The sequence below is a fragment of the Chiloscyllium plagiosum genome, chromosome 25, assembly GCF_004010195.1.
Source record: "Chiloscyllium plagiosum isolate BGI_BamShark_2017 chromosome 25, ASM401019v2, whole genome shotgun sequence".
In the NCBI taxonomy this organism is placed as follows: Eukaryota; Metazoa; Chordata; class Chondrichthyes; order Orectolobiformes; family Hemiscylliidae; genus Chiloscyllium; species Chiloscyllium plagiosum.
The window spans coordinates 17,963,963-17,979,921 of record NC_057734.1 but is presented as its reverse complement, the minus strand read 5'-3'; the positions used below and the strand labels follow the sequence as shown (position 1 = coordinate 17,979,921).

General features: G+C 40.7%; 1 protein-coding gene across 5 annotated transcripts in view; it reads right to left on the bottom strand.

The window, feature by feature from the left end:
• The window catches only part of ttc28 (tetratricopeptide repeat domain 28), a 745,244-nt gene that overhangs the window by 231,081 nt on the left and 498,204 nt on the right, over positions 1 to 15,959 (bottom strand). For all 5 annotated transcript variants that reach the window (XM_043715612.1, XM_043715614.1, XM_043715613.1 and 2 more), the window contains one exon: positions 5,137 to 5,644. In XM_043715612.1, coding sequence (XP_043571547.1) covers positions 5,137 to 5,644 — 508 coding nt within the window. The remainder of the gene's footprint in view (positions 1 to 5,136; positions 5,645 to 15,959) is intronic.

Here is a 15,959-nt window from a genome sequence, read left to right as displayed (position 1 = left end):
ATTCTGGTCTCCTTCCTATCGGAAAGATGTTGTGAAACTTGAAAGCGTTCAGAAAAGATTTACAATGATGTTGCCAGGGTTGGACGATCTGAGCTACAGGGAGAGGCTGAACAGGCTGGGGCTGTTTTCCCGCTGTTTTCCCTGGAGCGTCGGAGGCTGAGGGGTGACCTTATAGAGGTTTACAAAATTATGGGGAACCTTGTTGAACTCTTTACTGAAATCCATATAGACCACGTCTACCACTCTGCCCTCATCAATCCTCTTTGTTTTGTTTGAAGAAGTAACAGGAGAAAGTGAGGTCTACAGATGCTGGAGATCAGAGCTCAAAATGTGTTGCTGGAAAAGCGCAGCAGGTCAGGCAGCATCCAGGGAACAGGAGAATCGACGTTTCGGGCATAAGCCCTTCTTCAGGAAAGACTGAAGAAGGGATTATGCCCGAAACATCGATTCTCCTGTTCCCTGGATGCTGCCTGACCTGCTGCGCTTTTCCAGCAACACATTTTCAGCTTTGAAGAAGTAACAATCAGGTTTGTGAGGTATGATTTCCCATGCACAAATCCATGTTGACTATCCCCAATTAGTCCTTGCCTTTCCAAATACATGTACGTCCTGTCCCTCAGAATTCCCTCCAACAACTTGCCCACCACCGACGTCAGGCTCACTGGTCTATAGTTCCCTGGCTTGTCCTTACCACCCTTCTTAAACAGTGGCACCACATTTGCCAACTTCCAGTCTTCCGGCACCTCACCTGTGACTATCCATGATACAAATATCTCAGCAAGATGCCAAGCAATCACTTCCCTAGCTTCCCACAGAGTTCCAGGATACACCTGATCAGGTCCTGGGGATTTATCCACTTCCTTGCGTTTCAAGACATCCAGCACTTCCTCCTCTGTAAGATGGACATTTTTCAAGATGTCACCATCTATTTTCCTACAGTCTCGATCTTCCACGTCCTTTTCCCCATTAAACACTTATGCAAAATGCTCGTTTATTATCTTCCCCATCTCCTGCGGCTCCACACAAAGGCCGCCTTGCTGATCTTTGAGGGGCCTTATTCTCTCCCTAGCTACCCTTTTGTCCTTAATGTATTTGTAAAAACCCTTTGGATTATCCTTAATTCTATTTGCCAAAGCTATCTCATGTCCCCTTTTTGCCCTCCTGACTTCCCTCTTAAGTATACTCTTACTGCCTTTATACTCGAAGGATTCACTTGATCTATCTTTCTCTCATGTGCTTCCTTCTTTTTCTTAATCGAACCCTCAATTTCTCCAGAACTCTCTATACCTACTGCCTTTCCTTTCACCCTAACAGGAACATACAGTCTCTGTACTCGTTATCTCATTTCTGTCGGCTTCCCATTTTCCAGTTGTCCCTTTACCTGCGAATATCTGTTCCCCCATCAGCTTTTCAAAGTTCTTGCTTAATACTGTCAAAATTGACCTTTCTCCAATTTAGAACTTCAACTTTTAGATCTGCTCTATCTTTTTCCATCACTATTTTAAAACTAATAGAATTATGATTGCTGTCCATAAAATGCTCCCCCACTGACACCTCAGTCTCCTTCTGGATTAGTGGTGCTGGAAGAGCACAGCAGTTCAGGCAGCATCCAAGAAGCTTCGAAATCGACGTTTCGGGCAAAAGCCTTTCGAAACTCCTTGGATGCTGCCTGAACTGCTGTGTTCTTCCAGCACCACTAATCCAGAATCTGGTTTCCAGTATCTGCAGTCATTGTTTTACCTCAGTCTCCTGGTTTGCCTTATTTCCCAAGAGTAGGTCTAGTTTTGCACCTTCTCTAGTAGGTACATCCACATACTGAATCAGAAAAATTTCTTGTACATGCTTAACAAATTCCTCTCCATCGAAACTCTTAACACGAGGGCAGTCCTAGTCTATGTTTGGAAAGTTAAAATCCCCTACCACAACCACCTATTATTCTTCCAGATAACTGACATCGCCTTACAAATTTGTTTCTCAATTTCCCTCTGACTAATAGGGGGTCTATAATATAATCCCAATAAGGTGATCATCTCTTTCTTCTTTCTCAATTCAAAATAAGAAATCCAAATAACTTCCCTGGATGTATTTCCAGGAATATCCTCCCTTATCAAAAACAAGACTGTCCCTCCACCCTTGCCTCCCTTTCTATCCTTCCTGTAACATTTGTATCCTGGAACATGAAGCTGCCCATCACGTCCATCCCTGAGCCACGTTTCTGTAATTGCTATGATAGCCCACTCCCATGTTTCTAACCATGCCCTGGGTTCATCTGCCTTCCCTGTTAGGCCTCTCGCATTGAAATAAATGCAGCTTAATTTATCAATCCTACCTTGTTCTCTGCTTTGTCCCTGCCTGCCCTTACAGTTTGGCTCACTTCTTTTCTCAACTGTACCAATTTTTTTCCTCACTATCTCGCTGGGTCCCATTAACCACACACCTCCAACCCCCACCCCACCTTACTGGCTTAAATCCTCCCGAGCAGCAAATCTCCCTGCCAGTATATTAGTCCCCTTCCAATTTAGGTGCAATCCTTCCTGCTTGAAAAATTCAATTTTGCCCCAAAAAAGATTCCAATGATCCAAAAATGTGAATCCTTCTCCCATACACCTGCTCCCTCAGCATGCATTCATCTGCCCTATTCTCCTATTCCTATCCTCACTGGCTCATAGCACTGGGAGTAATCCAGATATTACTTTCTAAAATCCTGTTAAATCTCTGTATTCTCCCTTCAGAACCTCAGCCTTTTCCCTTCCTATGTTGTTGGTTCCAATGTGTACAATGACCTCCTGCTGGGCCCTCTCCCCCTTGAGAACATTCTATACACTCTCTGAGACATCCTTGATCCTGGCACCAGGGAAGCAACATACCATTCTGATTTTTGCTGCTGGCCACAGAAATGTCTATCTGTGCCTCGGACTAGTCCCCTAACTCAATCGATCTCTTGGAACGTGATGTACCCCTCGTTGCATTAGAGCCAGTTTCAAAACCAGAGACTTGGCTGTTTGTGCTACATTCCCCTGAGAATCCATCCTCTATCTTGGATTGGTTCAGCCCCCCCACCCAATGCCCACTCTATGTCAGCTAATGCACCCTCTCCTCCCCACCCATACCCTTTTATAGCCCCACGTATTTTTAGGCTAACTCATGCCAACCTCTTCCCTCTCTTTACCCCTTGGCCACTTGCAGACCTTTTGGCCCTCATGACAAATTAATGCCACCTCATGTCAACATATGCCACCTACCACATCTTTTCTTTTTTTTGTCTACCATGTCAACCCATCTATTATCGTCACACCCTGAGAAACTTTATGAAATCTCAGCAAGTTCTACCTGTCAATGTAAGAACCAGGAGCAGGAATATGTAGCTCAGCCCCTTGTGCCTGTTCCGCCATTCAATATAATCATAGCGGATCAAAAAATGCTCCCATTGATAAAAATCCATTGACCACATTTGACATCCTTGAATTCCTCATAATAAGTATTTGAATTTATAATGCAGACTTCAAAAAATTTACAAGCGCGTGGAACTGTAAATTAAACTTAGAACTGGCAGGTAACTTACTGTAATATTGATTCATGTGAAATCTATCATGCAGTTTTAATCCTATTATATACCCCTCACTTTGAAGTAGCGAGGACCAATCTTCTTTAAAATTCTGCACCAACTCCTTTTTTCCAAAACATTTAAAGACAGGAGTTTTCAGTACCTGATCAATTTAACAGTTTAATTTCACAGAACTCTTAAGCAGCTCTGCTTCCTGCTCCATTAAGCCTCACTGTCAAAATAAGTCCATAAATATTCTGTGCACAATTCTGTCTACTTTTGAAAACACACTTACCTCTCCCATAGCACATGTGCCCTTTCATGAAGTGTCCTAGAATCATTTCCAAACAAAGGAACACCCAACCTCTCCAAGGGCTTTGGTAAGTTTAAAGCTTCTCCTACCAGGTCTAAGGTTCACAAGTTCACAGACCTGACGGTGATGACTGCAATTTAACATGTTCAGTTGCCTCTGTGAACTGTGGCTGTAAAGAAAGAAGGACCTGCCTCCCACGCTGCCCGTGAAAATGGAAGGAAACTGGGTTGGGGTGTGCGATTTCCAAATTTGCCTCTTAACCACCATTTTCACTAAGACGGAAAGCTCGTCTATTTGCATGAAAATTCAGGGCATCATTTTGGTTGGCACTAAAGTACATTATTTAGTAATGGATTTATAGCCAGAAGTAATGTTTGTTAGATGAGATGCTAATGTGTGCCGTCACAAGCAAATTTAAACAATCCAATTACACTATTCAAAGGAGAATACGTGGAATTATCCTCAAGTCTTAGACAATATTTCTATTTCGGTTGACACCACAAATATGTTTGAGGGATCTTGTTATGGTGCAAAAGCCCATATTTATCTATGACACTGACTACATTTCAAAAGTGATCCATTTGTTTTTAAGTCCAGAAGGCAAGCATAAGGCTTAATTTTACATGCGGTTGGTAAAAACCAGATTGATGAACAGATTTTAGCCTCAACATGGAAGACAACTCTAACCTTAATAACAACCTCTAACTTCAAAGCACCCATTCCTCTGTCAAGCCGCAACAAAGAAAATGAATGCTGCTGGATATGTCAAATGAACCAACTGAGGCCTCCAGAAGTTCAAAATCTAAAGGCTGCGTATTTCAAAGTTCCTGTAGAATAAACTGAACATGTAAGAGGGTTACATTAAAATAACCACTAATTTTAACCAACTCAGAACAAGTACCCATTCAATTCTGTGATAAGAAGGTCTCATTGAAGTCAAAATTACACCATTATAAAGATGAGTGGACCACAGATTAATTCTCAGCAAGGATTTATTTTACAGAAACTCCTTTATTTACTTAATGTATTTTTCTGCCAGCATCTGGGAGAATGATGCTTAAAACACAAGCTTTGCAATAGCAAAACTTGGCATAATTAAGTTTGACAGTAATTGCTTCAATTTCCAGAGGTCTGTAACTGTCACATCATAATAAAACCTCACTAAACATTTGGGCTGTGAGCTCTGTTCATCCTCAAAGCAGTAGCTCCTTTCGACTGCTGGCAATATGTCATTGTTGAAAAAAATCAAAATCCTCTCCTGGAAAGGATTCCTACTTACCAAGATTAGAGGAGGCCCGTCCTTCTGCTGCACGATCCTTCAGGTTCTCTGCAATATTCAACTGTTGCTCATGGTACTGCTTTGCTCTCTCCAAATCCTGCATGCATCGCGCTGCATGACCCAGCCCTGCATACGCTCTCATTTCAATTGCCTTCTCGTCTAGGTCCTGTGCTAATTCCAGCACGTGGTTATGATAGGACATTGCTTTGTCAAAGTTCCTCCTGTAGTGATAGGCACTGCCGAGGTTACTGTAAGCCCTTGCTTCCTCTCGCTTGTTGCCCAGTTCCTTCGCAATTCTGAGGTGCTGTTCATGGCACTGCACTGCATTTTCAAAGTCACCCATTGCAATGTAAACAGCTCCCATATTGCCCAGTTCTCTGGCTTCCGAGAGTTCGTCTTTGGATTGTTTAGCTAGAAGGACACACTGTTTGTGACTGGCCAGTGCATTTGGGTAGTCTCCGATGGCTGTGTAGACATGACCCAAACTGCTCAATGCTGAAGAGGCTGCCTGAAATGTAGGAACATAAATTACATTTTAAACATGAACATACATTTGAAGAAGTTTGTTATTAAGCACGAAAAGCAACCAAGATGCCAGTCTGGTACCAAACCATGAAATACAAAACTTACTTGCACTAAGGCAACATTATAAAATTTCTCAAATTCTTGCTTCAGTTTGACAATAATTGAGAAAGGAAGTCTAGGGCACATATATGAGAATGGTAAGTTCACACTCCAATATGTATTCCAACTAACTATTTTTAAAATATACACTGGTCAGGTCCAGCTGACAGTTTGTAGGGAAAAGCAGCATGCTTTTTCTCACATGTTAAGATTAGAATCTAAGAAACAGTTTTCAAACTGAGGTTTGCATATCTGACAGCAACAGGATTCAATGTGTTGACACCACCGTTCCTAAAATGTAGATAAAGACGCATCATGTCGCAGATATAAAGTCTAAGTAAACACTTCCTGTAAATTGCATATATGGTGACTGATCAAATTCAAATGTAGGGTTTGTTGGATATACAGCTTTTCCAGCCTTCAATCGAACAGAACAGAACAGTCAGAAAGATACATGCACAAAACAAAATAAGCGAAAGGACCATTATGGGTCAGTTTGCAGGACAAAAGGCTCTAATGTGGTCCATATGCAATAGTTGGACATCAGTGCCTGTAAAGTTTGCAGCAGGATTCAAGTGGTTGCAAAGTCTGCCGCCTGGACCTGGGAGTATCCTAGATTATGATCAATATCCACAAACCATATATTTCATAATAGGTGTACGTCAATATCTGAAGGATCCCTTGATGCAAGAGTAAATAACCACAGGGAGATGAATGCGTATAGAGCCTAGAGTTTTCATTTCATGTTCCCCAAAATGGCATTTTTCTGCCTGATTTGGAAGACTGAAAACTCAGCTGCAGCACCATTGGTGACTATCAAAACCAGAATACAACGAGCTTTAAGCTGAATTGCAAGGTTTAAGACCTTGATGATGCTGTTGCATGTTGAGAAGGATTAGGGAACAATGTGTTTATATTGGCAATTGCACACCACCATACACATGCCATCTGTTGATCACCTGCAAAACACTGCAGATTCCAGTGAGCACCAGTTTCTAAGATGTCCATATCAAAGTAACACCACAGTCTGAATTGAATCAGTCTGTGTAACAATGGAACAGATGACAACATGGCAGAAACGCTGGTTTAACAAATGTTAAATGGAAGACAAACACTTTTAGCATTGAAGCCTCCAGATAAATTTGAGCTGTACCCAAATTAAGCCATAACTTAAGCCATTTCTCATTCACTACGTAGAAACAATACCCAAAGACTGTTCTCATACTCTTCCATTCTATTCATTTGCAAAGTACTCTGTGACAAAAGTATGGCTGTAAGAGACGTATTTTGTCCTCTCATTTGTTTTTTGAAGCAAGATTTAAGACCGAGGGGCACCTAGCTATCTCTTTGAATACAGTAAAATAAACAGTTTGAAAGGATTTTTTTAAGTTACAACAATAGAAGCAGCCTGAATGGGTGTCAACAAGGATTTTTAGTTTTAATTCTTGAGTCACAGTGGTTGCTGGAGTCTTGAAGCTAGATTGGAAACTGCAGTACATCTCTCTCTCTCTCTCTCATACCCACACATCCACACACTTTCCTTCTGGACTGAGAATTTCTGGAGACTGTGAGATAATCTATTTTACTGACTTTGCCTTGCCAAGGATGTGCTTATGTGATGTTACTATATGGGAACATTTACTGCTTAGTAGTTAACTAATCTATCATTCTGTTAAGTTTACCAATAGAATTAAGTTATTCCAATTTCTTCTTTCTTTTGCTTCATTTTAACTATAGCATATGAATGAAGTGTGTTTTACTTGAAACCTGCAGCTTGGCCAATCGAATTTTATCTGGCAATTCAAAGGCTGGTACTTGCCTTTAAGCTTATTAAATGTTAGTGTCTCGGCTATCTTCTTAATTTATTTTGAGGGGGGTTTAGTCCGGTCCATAACAAGTCCAACTTTATAATCATTTCCACATAATGGTGTTTCTAGTCTCTGTTTAGTAATTAAATGTCAAAAATCTCGATCCAAGCATAAAGCCCATCCAATCACGCTTTGAAAATATTAATTGCATTGTTAGTATTCAAAGTAGTATTAGCACAATTTAGAATCCTTGAATGTTCAACATAGGCTTATATGGATTTCTTTTATTTTAGTTCAGATTCAATTGTTGTTCTTTCTCATAAGAAGCTGATACACCTGTACTTTATAGAAATTTTGACTCCAAGGTTAGTTCTGAGAAAACAAGGTGTATATTTATCAAATGGATCAGGACTTGAATCAGAGAACAGCAGTTGATGTTTAAGTGCTGGCAAATCTAATGGTGCCACAATTATACTGGTGGTTATAGTAGATGGGATATTTGATGCAATACGACAGGCCATATGGCAGTACATTGGATTATAACCAATATGAATATATAAATAACATGTACAGATAAATTCCACAAGACATATATGATCTTGAATGAATGAAACACATTTCTCAGGGATATTTCGAATTCTGTAGCTCCTAAATTTCTCAATTTGCATTGGTCCTGTTATATTTGGCACAGCAGCTTGGAACATGAATACACTGTACAGTTTCTGGCAAGGGTAAACATTACCTGGGGGGTTGGGGGCTGTAGTAAGCCCCTTTAATTACATGATCCATCATACTAAATGAAACCAGGTGAGCATTGCAGCATGCAAATTCCTATCCTATAAATGAATCAGTAACCAAGGAAAGAATTGTCACCAATTAGCATTTTAGAAAAGTTTAAAAGTGGTCTTATCCAGCTAAATTTTCATTCTCACTTTCTTCTCCTTAAAGGTTATGCCTTTTTCTCATATATAGTTCTATCAGACCTCTTCCTCACTAATTGACTATACATCTGTGCAAGCTTGGAAAGTGAGAATTTACAAGCTATTCAATTCTAGGCAGCAGCACAGCTGCACCATATGCTGTCCTCACTCAATGTCCACATACATACACATTGTCAAACAATGTGCATACAAACATAGACAATTTCCAATACTCTGGAGGAGGTGGTGGCAGAGTGGTAATGTCACCAAACCAACTTGATGCTACAGGGGAATACTGGTTCAAATCTCACCATAGCAGTTGTTGGAATTTGAATTAAATTCATAAATATGGAATGGAAAACTGGTCTCATGAATGATGCCATCCATTGTCATGAAAGCCTATCTGCTTCAATAACTTCCTTAATGGAAGGAAATCTGCTTTCCTTACCTGGGCTTGTCAACATATGGCTTCCAACCCACAGCAATGTGTTTCACTCTTAATTGTTCCCTGAAATGGCCAACCATTTCAAGGTCAATCAGGAATGGGCAGCAATTCGGCCTTTCAATGGCATTCATATTAACTGTACACTGTTTCTATCACTCAGGGACAGAAGCTTCTTCAACAATTATTTACAAACATTTTTCATCCATGTATGACTACATAAGCATTAGCGCACATGGCAGTCCACCTCTGCATCAGAATGTAATAGGTTCAAACCTCACTATGGTCTTCAAAATACAACTGAGGCTGGCAATTGATGGTGTACTGATTGATACTGGGGATGCTGCCTTTTAGATGAAATTTTGAAAAGAGATTCTCACTACCTACTGTAGAGGTAAATGCAAAGTTGTCATTATCCTACTGGACCATGGTGTTGCTCTCTCATTACAGAAAGACAACTGGAACTTGTTTAACCTGAGGGTCATTACAGCTCAGCCAAAGGGAGGGGTTGGAAAGGAGGGTTCTACATGATAACTTCAGCCAGTGCAAGTACTGAATACATGCTGGTGTTACACTGCATTGCAGATCAGCCATTCAGCTATCTGAGCTAATCAATCCCCATCTACCATAGCGAGAGCGAATGTGCATTCTGAGAAGGACACAAATTAGCTATAGAGATGATGTGGAGATGCCGGTGTTGAACTGGGGTGGAGAAAGTTAAAAATCACAACACGAGGTTATGGCCCAACAGGTTTAATTGAAAGCACCTAGCTTTTGGAAGACGCTCTCTAGCACCTGATGAAGGAGTGTCGCTCCGAAAGCTAGTGTGCTTCCAATTAAACCTGTTGGACTATAACCTGGTGTTGTGTGTTTTTTAACTAGCTAAAGAGATACTGACAAATTCAGTTAGTGAAATCTTGTTTTTCCTGAGGCTGAATGTGGAGTAAGCCTAAAAGCAGGATATACTGCTGTTCCAGGGCAGGTTGAATTTTCTTGCACAATTGAATTCTTCTCAACTCATTAGATATTCACACATATGTAAAAGGCAACATTTTCTGAGTGGTGGGTAGGAGTTCTGATCCCCGCCAGGACCTTCTGGGCTCCAACTTCCAAGTGCCACAGTTATAATGCACCCAAGTCATCACTTCACTCTCCAGAAGCATCACAGCCCCTTCTCATCAACCCCCACTCCTGGAAACGTTAGCGATAAGGCAAAAAGCAGTGCCACACTTGAACAATATCAGCCTACAGGTTCTTCTGAAGGCTGCCCAGGAGACAAAGGAAATTCCTTTTCATAAGGATGGCAACCAGTGACCATCACGACTGACAGTCTGGACAGAGACTGAGAGTGGCTCAGGGGAACCTGGCTTCGGTGCTGCAAGTGGATGACGGATCTATTGTACTTTGCCAGGGGATATACACATCTGATAACTTTTCACCAAAGACTCCAATGGGACAAGAACACAACCACAAAAGATGGCTTCATGATGAGCAGCTCACAGGTATCAAAGCACATAATATGTATAATGCTTTTATTGCAGCAGTCTGATGACACTGAACAAGCTTCCATTCAGAACCTGTTAACAGCTAACATCCCCCATACCACAATCTTCTAACCAATAATGCATGAAGATAGTCACAGCTCTGGGGACTGACACCTCTAACTGCATCTATCAATGCAGGCGTATGTTCACAAACCCAACTAAAGTCTCTCAATGCTTCTCTCCCTTTGTAGGAGAAGAACGTGGACAATAGTCAAAAATAAGCACAAAACAAAGGGGAGTGTACTGATGTTTGGCGTAAGGATCCTCACCCACTTTAAGGAGCAGAGTTCAAAGGGACTGTCCTTGTCCTGAAGGGACAGCATGCTGGCTCAGTGGCAAGCACTGCTGCCTCACAGCGTCAGGGACCTAGGTTCAATTCCGGCCTCGGGCAACTGTCTGTGTGGAGTTTGCACATTCTCCCTGCGGGTGTTCCAGTTTTCTCTCAGAGTTCAAAGATGTGCTGGTTAGGTGAATTGACTGTGCTAAATTGCCCATAGTATTCAGCGACGTGCAGGTTTGGGTGAATTGGACGTGCTAAATTGCCCACAGTGTTCAGGGAGGTGCAGGTTAGGTGAATTAGTCAGGAGTAAATATAGGATAGGGGGAATGGGTCTGAGTGGGTTACTCTTTGGAGGGTCAGTGTGGACTTGGGCTGAAGGGCCTATTTCCAGACTGTAGAGATTCTATGATGAGGAGATTGGATCTCAATAGGCATCCAGTAAGAAAGGCTCTATAACTGTAATCTGTGCCACAATTGGCTCATAATTCTAAGTGTCCACATAGTAGGCAGTGAAGGAGGTTATTCAAGAGTATAATGGGATCATGATCAACTGGGCCAGTGGGCCAAGGAATGGAAGATGGAATTTAATTTAGATAAATGGAAGTGTTGCATTTTGGTAGGACAAACCAGGACATGACCTGTACAGTTAAAGGTACAGACCGGGGTGTATTTCAAACAGAGAGACCTAGGGATGCAGGTACATTGTTCCTTGAAAGTGACGTCACAGGTAGACAGCCTGTCAAGCATTGAGTACAGGAGTTGGGATGTTATATTATGGTCGTACAAGACATTGGTAAAGCCACATTTGGAATATTGTGTAGATTCTGGCCACTCTGCTACAGGAAGGATGTTATTAAACTGGATAGGGTTCAGAAAAGATTTGCAAAGGTGGAGTGTTTAAATTATAAGGATAGGCTGCATAGATTGGGATGTTTTTCTCTGAAGTGTAGGAGGCTGAGGGGTGACCTTATAGAGGTTTATAAATTCATAATGGACCAAGAAAAGGTGAATAGCCAAGGTTTTTAGGGACCTGAGGGGCAATATTTTCACACAGAGTTGCCAATGTCAGTGGTAGAGACGAGCATAATTACAACACTTAAAAGACATTTGGACAGGTACATAAAAAGGAAAGGTTTAGAGGGCTTTGGGCCAAACATAAACAAATGGGACTAGCTCAGTTTGGGAAGCTGGTCAGCATAGATGAGTTGGGCCAAAGGGTCTGTTTCTGTGCTGTATGACTCTGAGTCATGGGCTCTCAAATGTAGCCATCATCAGGCTCACTTGGAACTGTCTACTTCATCTCAGTACCATACTGGCCTCTTTACCACTTTCATCATCAGAGTTGGCACCTTCAGCATCTCCATCAGACTCGTCTTCTTCCTGGTCTGAGGAGACAGGTTACTGGTCCAACTCTCTCCCAGTTCTAACTTCTCACCCCATCATTGAGCTAAGTTGTGCAGGGTGCAAAAACAATCACTATTCTGGAAATCCTGTCCAGCAACTATTGAAGTGCTCTTCAGGAAGTTGAGTCAACAGTTAGTCTTCAGACAATACACCTATCTGTTCAGATGAAGCAGAAAACCCAGGCAGGAATCAACCATCCACAAACCTCCATTCCCTCACCACTGAAGCTCAGTAATAGCAGTGTGCACCATCTATAAGATGCACTGCAGGAATTCACCAAACATCCTAAGGCAACACCGTCCAAACCCATGAACACCTCCATTGAGGAGGAAAAGGGCAGAAGACACATGAAAACACCACCACTTGCCATTTCCACACCAAACCACACAGTTTCCGGACTTGGAAATATATCACCATTCCTTCAGTACTGGCTGGTCAACATTCTGGAATTCCTTTCCTTTCAGCATTCTAGGTCAACCTTTAGCACATGGACTGCAGCAGCTCAAAATGCAGCCTCAACACCATTTTTTCTCATGAAACTAGCAGTGGGCAATAAATACTGGCCCACCCAACACCATCTACATTCCATGACATTTTAAAAAAAATCTTCAAGTCCCATCCTTAGATACTTTCCATTTATAAGTTTTCATTATCAGGACTTCCCTCTCAGTGGGTCATCCTAGTTCAACAAGGGCCACCTATATAAATGTCGACAGAATGCAGTGATGATGATACAACCAAAACAGAAATGGAAGGCTGGAGAATTAGACTTAAGGTACAGACTAACCACAATCTTATTGAATGACAGAGCAGACCCATGGAGATGTATTATCTAATCTTGTTCCTATTTCTGATGACCATATGTACTTAGCTTGAGATAAAACAGAAAGGTTCAACTTTTCAGAGTTAGCAACTGGATACTTGTATCAAATCAAGTGTGTGGGCTGGTTGATTAAGCAGAAATTCGAGCCTCAGAACAGAAAAATCACATGACACCATACGTATAAACACCAAACTACAAAGCAAACAAAACTAAACCCTCATCTACAAAATGCAAAATCCACAACACCCAAATATAAAATGGAAGTACAAATACAGAATAAATCAGCCTCCTTCCTTTCCTTCTCAGAAAAGCCTGAAACTGGAAACGATCAGACCCAGCTTTTTAAATTTCCCCAGCTGGAGGGCTCATTGATACCAAAATGATTGCTCCAGTTCTATAAGCAGAATGTACTCATCCTTCAGGCCAAAAAGATTGAAAAGATTTCAGCTGAATTGTTGATACAACCTCTACTTTTTATAGTAAATCAAAAAGACGAGTATTCAAGCCAGAAATTAGTCTAATTGTTCTTAATACGGTCTTTTAGATGAAACATTAAACTGCAGTTCCTTATGCCCTCTCTCTGATGGCTATAAAAGATCAATTCTATGATTGTGGAGAGTTCTCCCCCATGTGCTGGCAAGTATTTATTCCACAAACAACACTAAAACACTATTTTATATGGTAATGTATCTTATATATTATACATATACTGTATATGTATATACTTTATTTGCTGTAATGTGATTTGGGATGTCCTCAATAATGAGGGAGTCATGAGGCTGTATAAAAGTAAATTAGGTCCTCTTATCTTAGCATTTAAAATGATGTCATACACTCTTAGATTCCAATAAAGTGTAGCTGAAATCTACTTGTGGATTTTCTATGAGAAGAAGCTGACAGAGATGATAGTGCTTTATAGCATTTTAAATATATGATAAGAAACTATATTAATAAAAGTTCTTCCCTTATTTTGCATCCTTGCTGCCCTATTATGATGGTTTTCTCGATTAAATGTCATAAAGAATGATATAATGTTATCTTCATTTTTCTGTGTCAATATCACAAGTGGATAGGCAATTACTTCATTTTCAGGTCTTTGCCAATGACAATCCATCAATGTGTTATCTTTAGAATTTGTTGTTGGTAGGATATATTTTGACATTATCTTTATACCAACAGTAGCAACTCATTTTTTTTTAACAGCGCCTTTAATGAAGTAAAGCATTTTACAGAAGATAAAACCTGATATTGAGCAATACAAGATTATTCTATTCAGTTACGAGTAAAGTGACATTATTTGGTGTGACTTATGAGCGAAGGTACTAAATCTGTCACTGATTATCCAATGGGTTAGAACTATCATTATATGTATGGAGACATCATGCCAACTAGGAATGCCAGTTATATATTTGAATGGCCCAGACTTTACAATATTTTGCAAGTCTACACACTAAATATTACTGAAACTGTAAGATAAATAATTACATAAAATGCTCCACCTCAAGCTTTTCCTTCTCACTTTAAGTCACCACCAAAACTTTCCCAACAATTTATCACCATCACATTGGCATGATAGCCAAAAGCTCTCCACATATGGCTAAGCATCATTTTTTAATTTGAAAAATACAACATTTTACAAACCCCACTGTGCCATGGCAAAACTATTAAATAGTTGGAATTCCTACATGAATTATTTTTAGTTCTTGCCCCTGCCATGCCCCCACCCAAGCAAAGAATATTTGAGTTGCTTTCGACCAAATCAGTATTCCACAAAACACAACCCAAATAGAACCATTCCGTAACATGCAATCAACAGAAAATTGTTTACGAAGGCATGGATTGACTCCTGTGGTCAGCCACCAAGAATGTAGGTGTTCTGCCAGAAATAACCATAAGCAACGTTCAATTAAGTACAGTCATGTTATATGGTGCCTTTTCAGCAGCCTCCACGAACTTTGATGAGCAATTAATTTGCACAAGTTTTGAAAGACGAAGCTTTGGTAACAATTGGTAAGACATGTGCTGCACATGGCCATTACGGAAGGATAAGTGGAAGAAAACATTCACACTGCAGCCATTTCTGTTCCTAAACTTAAGCAAATTTCTTTTTTTTTAATTTTTGGAAGTAACTTCTAATTTATCCTTTGTTTTTATGTTTAAGGGAATCACAAGATAGCATATAGATAAGCATCAACAAAGATATAAGGAGGACAGTTGCAGGCCTATGTTAGATGTTATACATATCTGCTAAAGAAATGCAATCGAGCATGGCATTTTCACAGAGTTTGTTTTGTTAATACTTGTACAGCTCTTCGGGTTACCCAAATTTGTGACAAGAGAGTACCCTAAAAGACCCACAAAATGGTTACACATGGACTATGGATACAAATAAAATTGCTGGGCCTCTTGCTGAGATATCTGTATCATTGATAGTCAAAGGAGAGGTGCCGGAAGACTGGAAGTTGGCAAACGTGGTGCCACTGTTTATGAAGGGCGGTAAAGACAAGCCAGAGAATTATAGACCGGTGAGCCTGACCTCGGTGGTGGGCAAGTTGTTGGAGGGAATCCTGAGGGACAGGATGTACATGCATTTGGAAAGGCAAGGATTGATTAGGGATAGTTAACATGGCTTTGTGCGTGGGAAATAATGTCTCACAAACTTGATTGAGTTTTCTGAAGAAGTAACAAAGAGGATTGATGAGGGTAGAATGGTAGATGTGATCTATATGGACTTCAGTAAGGCGTTTGACAAAGTTCCCCATGGGAGACTGATTAGTAAGGATAGATCTCATGGAATACAGGGAGAACTAGCCATTTGGATACAGAACTGGCTCAAAGGTAGAAGACAGAGGGTGGTGGTGGAGGGTTGTTTTTCAGAGAGGAAAGATATAAAAGAGACATAGAACATAGAACATAGAAGAATACAGCGCAGTACAGGCCCTTTGGCCCTCGATGTTGCGCCGATCCAAGCCCACCTA